The following is a 14,146-nucleotide window of genomic DNA, read 5'->3' as shown; positions in this document are numbered from 1 at the left end:
ATATCTGGAAAAAAGACATTATGAAAGTTGATGTAAATTAATGCAAATTTTAATGACATTAAAATCAGAAATTACATTTCTGCTTGAAATACAAATTCTGAGATTCTCTTTTAAGGCGAATGCGAACATATTCCAGGATTCTTGCAATGTCCAAGGTGCAGTGACTGATCAAACAGGCTTGACAAGACCTTATTTTTGGTCTCGCTGGTTAACCTCAAATTCCACATTAAAAGCAACAAAGCAGCAGGTGTAGCGCTGCTTCTATTTCCAACACCACCAAGGTAATTAATTACCACCTTTGATAACATCTTAAACCCTAAGCAGAGGCCATTACTGGGGCAATGACCACAAACTTTCAACGCTGACTGGAACTGTCACAGCTCCATTTATAACCACTACACTGTATCATGTGACAGCACACAAACAGAAAGTAGGAGTGTCGAAAGAATTTACTATGCAGCTAGTGTGGCTCGATAGACTTGGCAGAAATGTGATACGCATAGTACACAGATGCTTTCAACCCATAATAAATCACTAGGAAGGAAGATGTGTATTTATATGATATGATCTTACACAAACTTCATTTCAAAGTGGCTAAAGCAAAGTATGTTTTACTTTTATTAGGTATGTCCGTAAATGCTCACAGCCCTACAATCGTTGCATGAAAAAGACCCACTTTGGATGTGTAACATGAGCCAGGCTGGATGTCAGCGCTGTAGAGTCTGGCAGTGAACGTGGATTCTTATCAGCGAGGCTGCATGTGATGAGATGACGACGGTGCCGATGCTTGGCTCGCTTGTAGGCGAGATGATAACCAACAGTGCAAGTTATTACAGCTTACGCCGGGTTTAAAACATGAACCATCTGCTCCACTGATTAACACCCAAGCCTTGGGGAGAACACAAGAATGGACATCACTCGCATATCTAAAAGCAAGACTGCTGACATCGAAATGTGGAGCTCAAATGGAATTTAGCTCTACATTTGATTTTAGTCGAGACATTTTGCAATTGCAATTTAGCATGACTCCTTCTTGTGACTGTCCCCCAAGTTAGCACTTGGCTCATATTCAGAATCTGCTAAATTGTGTTGCAGAATAAATAATAGGGCGTCGTCATTTCAAAAACGCTCTAACAAATCTCATTCCGCCTGTGCTTAGCTAGAATGGATCGTTTGCACCTGCCTTTCACACGTGCTATTTAAAGACACAAAATAAGCATGCACAATTTGTCTCAAGTTTGATGAATCACATTACTTGCACTAAATTAATCCTTTCTCATATATTGCTCACACTAGGGTTGCCAACTTTCTCATCCCGAAATAAGGGACAGGTGCACGGCACAGTGCCATGGTGGTGTGAGCATGATGTGTGAAAATCAGTGTATATTTTGATTAGATTCGAAATGCACAAAGTTTGTACATTCCCTTTAATCCTTCCTGCAGGCCATCATTATGTAACCTCATACAAAACCTCAAAGAAACCACAATTTGCCTCTTTACCTATAAAAAAAAAAAAAAAAAAAAACGGGTGCAAAAAAGAAAAAGAAATGCAAAAGAGGAGCGTGACTCACCAAATTTAATTTTTCCATAGAGACTTTTCATTCTTACAGGTGTATCCATTCTCTCTTCCTAACCGACCGGACAAAACTACACATTATTATTATTATTTTCCAGCCACTTACGCAGTATAAGCCGCTACAACAAATGCATGTGACGATGCCTGATGCCAGTGATTGGCTGACAGGTGCCGTGCTTCGTGACGTTGCCGTTTTAGCTGATCTAGGACCTGTAGAGTGCGGTTTGCTGTTTTTAAGCGCTGATTGCGAAACTTGCCAGCAAGCTAAATTCTCGCAGTATTTGTTCATAAATAGCCCGAGAATACATCTTGTATTGCTCCCGCTGATACGTTCGCAGCTGACATATTAAGATCGCCGACATGAAGCTGTGACGAAACCAGGAAGTGCCTCTCTCTCTCTCTCTCTCTCTCTCTCTAGTTGCCTCTCTCTTACCTTGCAAGATCTCCACATAACGTCACACCCAGCGACTCATTTTATTGGCTACGAGCAACTTCCTTGTCACTTGTCAACCTACGGGAGCAGCCGTGGTCCAAAAATGGCAAAGATGCCGTTTGCTGCATTTCGTGTAAGAATTGAGAATTATTTTACAGGACTTTTGAGGTCCCGTACGATACATAACAATTTAGCCCAAAAAAACAGGGCCTCCCGGTTAATACGGGACAGTTGGCAACCCTAGCTCACACAATGCACAAAATGACTCACCATTACTGTTAAAGTTTGAACATAAGCACTAAGATTGCAAATAGTTTGTGGCATTTACAACCAAAGTGGGTCAAACGTAAAAGATTAACCACAAAGCACTGAGACAATGTAACAGAGGGGTGTATATTTAATATAAATTGAGTAACTGATTCCGCTGGACAGAAATGAGTCACTCTGTAAGAACATGGAGGCCGGAGGGGCGGCTAGTTCAACATTTCTCTCTCTGTGTGTGATCTAAATGCTAATGGTCCACTGCCACAAAGAGAAGCATTACTCAGTTCATTCCTGACACACTTGAGAAGATCTCATGGGTGGTTGCAGCCCTGATCAGCGTGGTCATTAGGCAGCATGTTAGCTTACACCATTAAAACTGGCCGGTGGGAGATTCCCCAGTTAATGCTGGAGAGCGTCACAGGGATGACTGATCATGCCTAATCCATCCGGAAATCCATTATGCAAAGACTTGCCATGTAGGCCAAATAATATTGTCAGTTTTTAAGTTTTGTTTTGTGTCTCGGTTTGGTTTCGCACTGAACTGAAAAGCAACCTCTGATGTGGTGGATTCAAGACCGCAACACTGATAACACAATAACCACATCAAGCAGGATGCAGCCACCTTATATTCATATTGTGGATCCACATATCTTGATGTGGTCTTTCTGATACCTGAACGCCCTCAGGCTCCATGTGACTCAGACAGCAAGCAATCTGGGGCTCCGTTTGTCAAGTCAATGAATTCCTTTGATGGACAGAAGGAGGCTGAAGTGTCCAACGCAGAGCACGGTCAGTTCAAATCAGAGTTGGGTCCAACAAGGACAAGCAGCGGACCGAAATAGGTGACCGGGGAAAGAAAAATTGCTGGGACCCAAAAGCCTGATGGGATCAAATCTTATCGTATACATGTTTTGAAAACAGCGTCTCGGATGGCACCCTTGTGGGTTGCGATGATGCTCAATCAATATGAAATGCGTTTACGAGCACCGGCTGGTCCCATTGGGTGGGAACAAATCAGTGCACTCGTATCTAATTGCTGAGGATGCAAAAGCGTGTCGGGCACTCATGATGAAATACAGTCACAAACATACACAGTCACACCATTTAGCACGCTTACATTAGAGGGCTAATCCATTCCTCAATTTGCATCTTTTCAATTGATAAATAACTTTTATACACCTGGCAAAGGAATAGGACGTGACATCAAATATATCAACCAACCAACCAACCAACCACAGACGCCATACTGTCTTTATGACGCCAAGAATACTGCAGTGGCAACTAAAGGCTTGTTACCGGGGCTAAATGTGTACTTAAATCGCTGGAGAGGTGCCGAGAAGAGGCTCTATCACCTTAATTCAACTTGATTACCTCTGCCAAGGAAGTCTCATTTTCATTTACCTCTGATGGCTTTCTGTCATCACGAAAACACTATCAGGCAAGAGTTAAAGGATGATAGAATGAGTCACTTTTGGGGATGCAGATCCCCCGGCTGGCTGTTTCATACAGTTGGTGCATAGAGCTTTGCAGCAAACAGAAAAGGAATCAAAAACAATACAACCCGAGTCCATCCCGTGCCGTCACACACAAAAAGCACACATCCAACACATTAATATGGACATGCAAAAACTACACTTTTTACTTTTATACTTCTTCACACTCGTTCTTTTTCCTTGGTACCAAGACATCACAATAAGGCGGGCCAAGTTGAAGCATGAAGTCTTGAAGATGCTACCTAGATCCCCCAAATGTTTCTGTCCAAATAAATGTCCCCAGCTCACAAATGCAGGAGGTGGAAACTGCTATTGTTCAGATGGCTTGTTCATGATGGAGTACTGGCAAAAATGATACGTTACCGGTTTGATGTTGTATGTTTTGGAATGTACAATCCTCTAACATCATCATTATATTGCTTGACATTAAGTAGAGCTTACGAATTCTTTTTAGAAAAAAGCCTTTTAATTAAATTAGAGGCATAAGATGAGACCAGAGGAATGAATTTAAATAACGACAACAACAACAACAAGGCCAGGTCATACAGTTTAATTATAAATGATAATATGTGTTTGGTTTTAAAAGTTACTGCAGACTCCACTTCTGAATGAAGCTGTTCAACTCACTTAAACAATGTTCCTTGGCAGCAAGATACCATTAGGCAGATACAATGGCGATTTTCGGGATCAGCTACAGCATTTCTATTTTAAATGGAGAAAATTTTAGGGAAGCACCATAATATCGGTGGCCGATAATTATCAGCAATTATTGGCCAATTTGACGTCAAACAAATAAAACAGATAATAAAGAAATCTGCTGATAATTATTGGCAATTTGATTTCATACAGATAAAACAGATAAAGAAATCCAGCAATAATTATAGACATGCCACGTTGGGCCATCTGTTGTGGTTGTGGCTCATATCAATAAAATTCATCTTCATGGTGCTTTACATACATTGAAACATTGTGCAAAGTTTATACAATGTTTATTTATTTGTTAGACTTACAGTAGGACTCGAATGTACATTTGTATTCAAGTTAATTTTGAAAACAATTATCGGCTTACTTATCGGTTTTCGACATCGGCACTTCTAAATTATTGGCTTATCAGTATCGGTTGAAAATAGCATTATCGTGCATCCATAGAACATTTATTTGAGTTTAAGGTCATGCGACGATATAGCCTACACTTATAAGTCCATATACCAACACTATAAAAACAAAACAAATCTCCAAGTCCATATCGCGTCAAATAATAAAGAAACCTGCCTGTGTTGTGCTACTTGAGACAAAAGCTCATGTGACTTGATAGCCTGAAGAGTAGACCACATTAAAACACGCAGGTGGATATCTCTGAGCACAAACAAAAGTCAAAGGGGAGTGACAAGATTCCTTAAGATTGATCAACGTTTGAATACAAGCGCTTAACCGATTTAAGACTCACCTGGCCAAAAAAAAAAAAAAAAACTAAAAACAAGCCCACACCCAGCTCACCTGTGATCTGTGCAATGACGAATTTTCCCGGTGATAGACGTTTATCATAATACAAACACTCCCTAGCCACATTAACTAGATCGGGCTAATTCCAGTGCGGTGTTGTCAGTACGAATATCCCAAGCTCATGGTATTAGCGTCGCGTTAGCTGTGTAATCCCAGGTCGAGTGCCACTTATAGCAGACAAGCTTTGTAGAAACACCCGAGACTGTGCGGCGTCCGTCCTCTCCCATGTCAGTCCGGTGTATGTGTGTGTGTGTTTACCTGATGGGCTAACGCCTAGCCGCCTAGCTTCCATAGCCTGACAAGCATCGGCGGAAAGCTACTAAACTCCGAGTAACACGCGCGTCAGCTATAACTTACCTCTGCGAACATCGTTCAAAAGGCGTCCGGTAGCCCTGGTTACCCCCACCACATCGTAACACGCGAACGAGACTCTTTTCTTCACGGTTAAAAGCGATCGTATTTCCAATCTCCGTATTCGCTTTCGAGCGTCGCCATTTTTGCTAGGTTTACGTCTCGAGTGCCCAGTTTGCGGACGTCGCCACCTGATTGGCTGGGACGTATGACGTAGTCACACGCCCTTGGCTGACTGACACAGATGCAAAAACAATCACGATTGAACAAACCCCAACATTCAGTACAGTTAAGACATATTTATACGGATTATTGATAATTCATTGTAAGAATTACCCCTCTGTATATCAATAAATACGCTACAAAAGTGTGATACGACGAGCGCTTGTTTCATAAATGTGTCGCTTTACAAAACCTCAAATAGGAACTGGCAAGGATAGCAAGATAAAACCGGTTTTGCTTGAAAGGTAAAATCTTCCAAGTTTTGTTGTTTTTTTTGCTCTGGTGGTCCTGTCATTCATTGTTACGTCACAATCAAAGTTCCCCCCTTTTTAAATTGAAGTCTTACCCTGTCCTTCCTCAATATTGTACTGTACAATTGCGCTTGGGGACCCCCTAGTGGTTGCATGGCCTGTTTTTCAACCAGTTTACCAACCTTTAATTTAACGAACCACCCATTTTACATTGTATAACAAAATAATCTCTAGGCACTCCACCAAACAAAATAAGTAATGATCTTCTGTCACTTTACTCACAAATGTACTTAGTCAAATCTGGGCCTCTTTAGTATAATACCAATTATTCCTTTATGACAATTATGCACAGGTAAATTATGTTTCTTCAGTCTAGTGGAAGTGCATTAAATTGTTGTGCCTGTCACTATATAAGTTGCTGGCATCGATAGATAAACAAGACACATTGTTGTGGTTTCACTGCATTTTTGCAGTACTTTATCACTCTCCATTGTTTACATAGTTAAATACTATTTAAAAAAAACACACACACAAATAACCATTCTATATTTAAATGAAGCGATTGACTGAAAACCACGGGTCGCATGATCAACCTGTTACCACAAACCAGGGGATAATACATAATTTATTGCCCTGTGGCATCCATTAGATGAGGGATAGTCGACTTTAGAACTTAAATACGGTAGTGAGGAGAAGCGAGGTGGAGCTAAGTTTAAAAATGTCTTGAGAGGTATTGCTTGACTGCAGTTTGTAGGTCAGAATCTTCTGTCTCAAATGGGGTGAAATCTCACTTTGGAAGGTCCAACTACTGAAGACTGGTGATACATAAATGCAAGGGAACATGGAACATCTATCTCGGATGCAACCTAAAGAAATTACCCTGGCCTTCTCATGTTTCGTTTGTCTTTCTGTGTCACCCTGTACCATCTCCATCAACTGCTTAACACGTGTAAGTTACCAGTTGTATGCATTTAGGTCTATAAATCATTTATTTTGCATCGACAATGAGATGTCAGTAATCTTTTGAAGAGTTAATCTGTGCATGCATGTGCCTAATAATATATTGTTTTTTATATATATATATATATATATATATATATATATATATATATATATATATATATATATATATATATATATATATATATATATATATATATATATAAATAATTCAGTAAAGTGTATTTGACTGTGGAGAATGCTTTAAGGTTGAAGTACAATTATTTACATGGCTGCAGTTGAACACTAGAGGTCGCTGCTAATCCTTTCTGGGCAGAGCCGTAGCTCGAGTCTGGCCAACTGAAAACACGGACGCCATGTTGTTACCCTCGGCGACAGGGCCGGGCGTGCGCTCAAGCGTGTAGCCCATATTCTTCCACAAACTAAGTGTTCAGATTCTTTTATAGTTGTTCACTTGTTTTATTTTTGTTAGCCTTTGATGTATTTGACAAGCTGATAGTTTAAGGAATATACTGGATTGTGAAAATAAGAAATCTGATTACATGTGCTTTATCTCCTGCCTTTGGCTCCTGATATAACAAGCAAGAAACTTGATAATAAAGCCAATTTTTCATGGTACCAATTATTATAACAGGTTCCTCTGTAATTTATTGGTCATTTGTTTCCTTTAAACTTAAACGCGATTTCAGTGTAACTGACGACCAAATGTCATATGGTCGTCAATGTCAACAAGGCATGATTGGAACATACACGTGGAAAACACCTATTGCAAAATAAAACAACAAACAAACAAAACAAAAAAACACTATGAAATCCCAGCAGCAGTGTAACAACATGGCGTTCATATGTCGTGTGACCAGCAGTTGACCAATCACAGCATAGTAGCTCTGAAACCGAGTTGGCCAAACTCGATCTGCTGCTCTGGTTCTGCATGGAACGTTGAACGGTCACGAAAAGGACGCAACTCATGCAAGTATTGTCTAGAATGTCTCAAAGAAATCACTTGGCGCATAGATGACATAGGTTAAGTCTCTTTTCTAAACTGCTAGATGTGTGATGAAAGTATATAAAATACACTGAATAAACATAATTTGAATGTTTTTATTAAATTAAACAAGCAATACTTAATTGTTACTTTCAAATCATAAACATAATTTGAAGAAAGTCGCCACTAGTCTAAAAAAACAAAACAAAAACAAAACAAAAAAAAACATTCTGATTAATATTGTATTTGTTTGTATCCATCTTAGGGGCCGGCCATTTTGCCTTAAGCTTTTGGCTATAATGACATCACAGTCGCTCACTCAGGACTCCAGGAAAGACCAATCAGGGCTCAGCTTGTGAACATCACATGACCAAGCTCAGGAAACAAGTGAGCTTGTGATTGGTTGTTTGTCACAGCAAGTGTCAAAATGGCCGTCCCCATGAGATGGACTAAAAAAAATATGTAGATTTTTCTGCTTCATTCATATTCCACAAACAATTATCTGCCGTGTTTGCGTTACTGATTAAATTTTGGTTCTTCTCATTGCGTATTCTGGCCAAAGTGTGAATGTTTTCAGCACGAATGCTCTGCCTGACAGTGATGACAAAGCGGCGGTTTGACTTTCCCAACTCGCTGACACACTGTCATATATTATAAACCGCTTTTTTTTTTTCCTTTCTTTTTTTTTTTTTTACACAAGTGTCACATAAATACTCAGTCCCTTTTGGACTGCTGCGTGTGAGCGATGGCTACCGCTTCTCTGTTTTCAAGGAAACAGAATGTCTCTTGATCCAGCAGTATATCAGGTAACTTTACAGGGATATATAATTGGACATTTCTGGGTTGTTTCTGTGCGCGCGTACACATGAGAGCTTTTTAATGTTCCGTGCGCCGGAGAGACTCGAGTCAATTATTAATGTCTCTCGAAGGAGCCATTGACTCGCTTGCAGAGTGAACATGCGGCCAAGCCGCAGTAAGCCAACGGGTGACCTAATGCGTGGCGGTCATGATGGTTTGGCCTAAAGGAGGAAGACCGACCGGTGTGTCAGAGGTCAGGGGTGGGGAGGTGGAATGTGACAACCTATGGTAATTTAATGATTGGGGGAAAAAAAAAAAAAAAAAAAAAAAAGTCATGCAGATATGCTGAGTTTGGTGGAAAATTACGCACACCTTTTTCTACAAAATATTCAGCTTGGGAATGCACCATTGTGAATGTACGGGGAAGTGACATTTTAATTAAAAAATATATACATACAACTTTTGCAAAATACTTTATTTTAACATTTGTGTCGTTCCTTATTTTTAGAACAAAAATACAACTAAAAAATATATTGTGAAGGTCTAAATAAAACCCAACAACAAATAACCAAATTATCTCTCACCACACACAAAAAAAACTCAGACTTGGTTGAGAGTTGGTAACTCTCACATTTCAAACCCCCTCTCACAAACTGAAAAATATCTTATAGTCAACAAAAAACAAACAAAAAAACAACACAAAAACATCTCATTATAACTGACAAACAAAAACCTCTAACACAAAAAATCTTGCACACCAAATTTTTTTTTGTTCATATGTAAAACCGCGACCACACCCCAAAAAAAATCTCATTCAAAAGACTTTCACATGCAAAAGAACATCACAGATCCCTCCCCCCAAAAAACTCTCAAATACAAAAAAAAATGGCAGTCACAATAAATAGGACTAAAAAAAATAATAATAATCTCTCAAAAAATGTTAGTCACACTAAATGTCTTTAAAAAATCTCTCACTCGGTCTTCTCATAACACCCAAAAATCTCACGTAAAACAGTAACTCAATCTCAAACACAGAACCCCAAAAAACTCTCAAAAACTAAAAAATGTCAGTCACAATAAATAGGACAAAAAAAATATCTCTCTCACACAAAATCTCTCAGTACACCCCAAAATCTCACACATAAAACTCCTATTCACAACAATCTCCAACAAAAAAAAACCTCAGACAAAAAATGTTAGTCACGGTCTTAAAAAAAATCTCTCACTCTCAGACTTCTCATAAAACCCAAAAATCTCTCACACAAAAACTCTCACTAACAGAAAATCTCACAGCCCCAAAACAACTCTCACATGAAAGAACACACAGGGAAAAAATGTCTAAAAAAAAAATCTATCATTCTCACCAAAACATCTCAGACAAAAATGTCACATTCAAAAAGCGCTCACACACTACTGACATAAACTTTCATTATATTGTGTCTCTCTTTATTTTTCCTCTACCATGTTATGCCTGTTTGAAAAAAAAATATGTACAACACAGATCCTAAAAAGTGATACAAAAAACACTCACAGTCACACACACAAAGCATATTACACAAAAAGTAAAAAAAATAAAAATACACAGAAAAACCTCCCACTATCACCAAAAACCTCAAAAACAAAAAAACAAACAAAAAAACTCATTTTCCTTTTCATATGTGAGAGGTAAATGTTATTCTGGGCCTTGTTACTGTATATGCATTGTACCTTGTATAGCACCCCATCTTCCCCAAGTGGAAAGCTGATGGAAGAAATGTGGAAAACGAGTCCCATTTGTCAAACGTCCTCGGTCACATCCTTGCCTGCGGTTGGCCCAGGGTGCCACAATGCAGATTAGGGGTGACACTGGCTAAATGTTTGCAGATGACGCATTGCAATATCTAATCACCGCGGTAACAAGGGTCACTCTGCTAGGCCAGCGGGCCAACTTCCCCAGGGCACTTTGGAGTATTTTAGCAGCACGATGTTTACTTCAACTCGTGTGTCCCCAAATTATCCCAAGCAGCAGTTAGCTGAGGAGTAAAAGTGTTTGGATTCTATTCTTCCAAACTCCACTTAAAGGGATACTTTACTTATTTAGCCATTTTTGGCAGTCAAACATAAACATTTTGTCAATCATAAATTGGATATTTTCATTGTTTTTCATGTACAATTAGTACCTTTAAAAACACATTTCGCAACTTGCTGTCGACTGAAAATGACATCACAAAGGGCTCAGGTAACCAATCACAGCTCAGCTTGTGAATGTCACATGACCAAACCTAGCTGTGATTGGTTACCTGAGCCCTTGTGATGTCATTTTCAGTCGACAGGAAGTTGCAAAATGTGTTTTTAAAGGTACTATTTGTACATGAAAAATAATGAAAGTATCAAATTAATTATAAATAAGTGAAGTATCCCTTTAAGGTCATTCTCGTACCTTATTTTGATTCATTTTATTTAGCATTAGCATTTGATTAATTTTCGTCTTTTTACAGTGTAGCCCATAAATGCCCTCGAAAGTCGTCCTAAGCTTTCGAATGTCACGTGACCAAGCTCACAAAACAGGTGAGCCGTGATTTGTCGTTACTGGAGCACTACGCAACTGTGATGTCATCTTCAGTCGACGGCAAATGACAAAATGGCCGCCCGCTGAGATGGACACAAGCGGGTGGATTTCGCTGCTTAATTCGTATTCCACAAACACAATATTGATCAAAATGGCGGGTAAAGACTAATGAGGGCGTATAGAACATATTGTAAATAATGTTTTGATGATATTACTTCCTCCAGCAACATTTTCACATTTGCAAGGTCAAATAATACAACCATGCAGAGATAAGGAAGATCGATGACTTTTCCAAAACCTGCAAATAAACCTGCTTTTATCCTTTTTGGAAATTCCACCTCAAACATTATAAGGATAATAGTGCGGGCAGCACGACCACAAATCTTCAGGGAACGGCGAAAGAAAATATTTCCTGGAATTTGGAGGCCTACTAAATCCCAGCCAGCCGCAGCTCCTTTTCAGTTTAAGCGTTAGCTCGTATTGCGATAACACAGGTAGTTGTTTTTGTTTCTTACGTTCCGGTGACTCCTCATGAGAGCTGAAAGGAAAACAATAAACGACGACGTAGATGACAAGAGTTGAGCGATGGAGAGGAAGGAGAAAATAACTTTTGCAACGTTGAGTTATTTGTCTGCCTTGACGTGATGATGCGCAGGACCACTTCCGAGGGGGCTCAGGTTTCAGTGTACCCAATGCACGCTAGGGGGAGGGGCCGCATCCTGTGCCAACTCCTTTCGGATTTGCGACTAAGTAGTAAAGAACATGAAGGAAAGCGGGACATGTGCATAAAACCAGTAGATGAAAATCATTCTTTCATTGATACGGACGCTATTGGGATAAATTTGGATGCATGTGCTATAAAAATAAATAAATAAATAAATAACTTCTCTTAAACCTGTATGACAAACACGCACGTCATCACCAGCTCAGTGTTTATGCGTCCCTCCTTGAATTTATATGAGCTTTCGGTCTCGGGGGACCTTTTGCTTCTTTTAGGTGGTGTTACTTGACACTTTTCCTGTTGTCCCACGTCTGCACTTTGCGTGTGTACTTTGGCACAAACTTACCAGGCAGCTTTTCCAAGCTCGGATATAATAATAATCAAAAAAATAAAAAATAAAAATAAAAAAATCATTAAATGCATAGAAGTGTCAAAGTTAATTGATTACTGTATCGCATGACTTCAATAATTAACTGACGATTAATCGCACATTCTATCTAAATTTACAATAAAATGTACAATTTTTTCCCCCCTAATTTAAATATGGTTTTATTTTTAGTCATTGACAGAGTAATTTCATAGCAATTCAATAAAAAAAAAGTAAAAAAAAAAAAAAAAGTACTGTACTGTAAAACCAAACCAAAGTGTGACTGATTTGTTTTGGTAATTTTGCTGTCACTACAACATGGCATAATTGCATTTGGAAAACAATAGTGACAGCTAAGTGCATTTTTGTTGAGAGATGTCGTAGTCACCAACTGACTCCGCTCCTGGTGCAAATGTCTTTTTTTTTTCTTTTTTTTTTTTGACTAAACTTAAAAAATCAGCCTGCTTTCATGACTATTATTTGTCGATTACTTTGAAAATTGATTAGTTGATTAATCGATGAATTTCGACATCGCTACACGACAACACCAAATGAACAACAACAGTTGGTTTCAAAGAGTGAAAACGTTTTCCTACTATACCCTAATATACACAAATTTCACCTGATTCTAAAAATATTTGATAGTGAGAACTTTGTAAAACTCACAAAACATCTACGAGTTCAACAAAAATGTTGCTGGCCAGCGTTAATCACTGAATCAGCAGGACTGTTGTTTCCTAAGAGTCGTGGAATCTCTGACTTTGTCTGCTGTGGTTTTCTTTGTTTTCCAGGCCCCAATCACCCACCGCAGCACCACACTATTAAGTAAATACGGAGGCACACGGGCTGTTTTTGTATTTGTGTGCTGAGGTAAACATGGAGGAGGAAATTAGAGTGGGAGATGATATTGCAGATTTGTGGAGAGAGAGGATGGAGAGGAGGAAGGGGGCGGGGGAATAAAGGCAGAAAAGATAGCAACATATTAAAGAAGGATTAAGGGGAGGAGAACTTAAAGAGGGTGGTGAAAGAAGGAAAAAGACCACCTTAAAGTGAAGACCAGAGGAAAGGCTCCCCTTGGAGCAACCCTGAACCTCCTTCACTATCTGTTCTTTGCATTCATCACGGAAAAAAGCCACAAAACTTTACATAACAGCAAACCGTCAGAGGAAACTCAACTTATAGAACAGTGGTGTCCAAACTACGGCCATTTGCGGCCCGCCGTCCATTTTTCAGTGGCCCGTGACATATGCTAAAAATGGCATTTGACTCAGTTCAAATAAATTAATAAAAACAAAAATGTTTGGAGATGGTCAAAGTAAGAAGGGAGGGTATCGAAAAACAGGTGCCATTAAAAGGTTATTTTAGTTCACTACAACTAATGAAAAAACAAACTAAAATTCAAAAACAATATTGTTACTGAAATAAAATAAAAATGAAAATGCTTTTTAAAAAATGAAAACTAACTGAAACTACATTTTATGTTTTCAAAACTAAAACTATAATTATAGCAAACATGTCCTTCGTTTAAATCTTTAGTAATTAATTGTTGGCATGAGCCTTTGGAGATGATTTGAAATGTGATTTTTAGTATATTTATTTTGATATCAACCGGAATAATGACGTTTGAAAGTATGTCACACGGAAGTGACGCCATCTAGCAGCAACCAATAGAAA

General features: G+C 38.9%; 1 protein-coding gene across 4 annotated transcripts in view; it reads right to left on the bottom strand.

Moving 5' to 3' along the window:
• Positions 1-14,146, bottom strand: part of snx13 (sorting nexin 13) — a 53,069-nt gene that overhangs the window by 18,062 nt on the left and 20,861 nt on the right. Inside the window, exon 1 of one of the 4 annotated variants that reach the window (XM_077506391.1) lies at positions 5,627-5,786. The exons of 1 other annotated variant lie outside the window; for it this stretch is intronic. In XM_077506391.1, coding sequence (XP_077362517.1) covers positions 5,627-5,638 — 12 coding nt within the window. In that variant the 5' untranslated portion in view covers positions 5,639-5,786. Of the gene's footprint in view, positions 1-5,263; positions 5,557-5,626; positions 5,787-14,146 lie in introns of those variants that run through there. 2 more of the 4 variants (XM_077506389.1, XM_077506390.1) reach the window with 2 other exon arrangements.

Source organism: Festucalex cinctus, chromosome 19 (assembly GCF_051991245.1).
Source record: "Festucalex cinctus isolate MCC-2025b chromosome 19, RoL_Fcin_1.0, whole genome shotgun sequence".
NCBI classification, from domain to species: Eukaryota; Metazoa; Chordata; class Actinopteri; order Syngnathiformes; family Syngnathidae; genus Festucalex; species Festucalex cinctus.
This window is presented reverse-complemented; position numbering and strand designations above follow the sequence as displayed.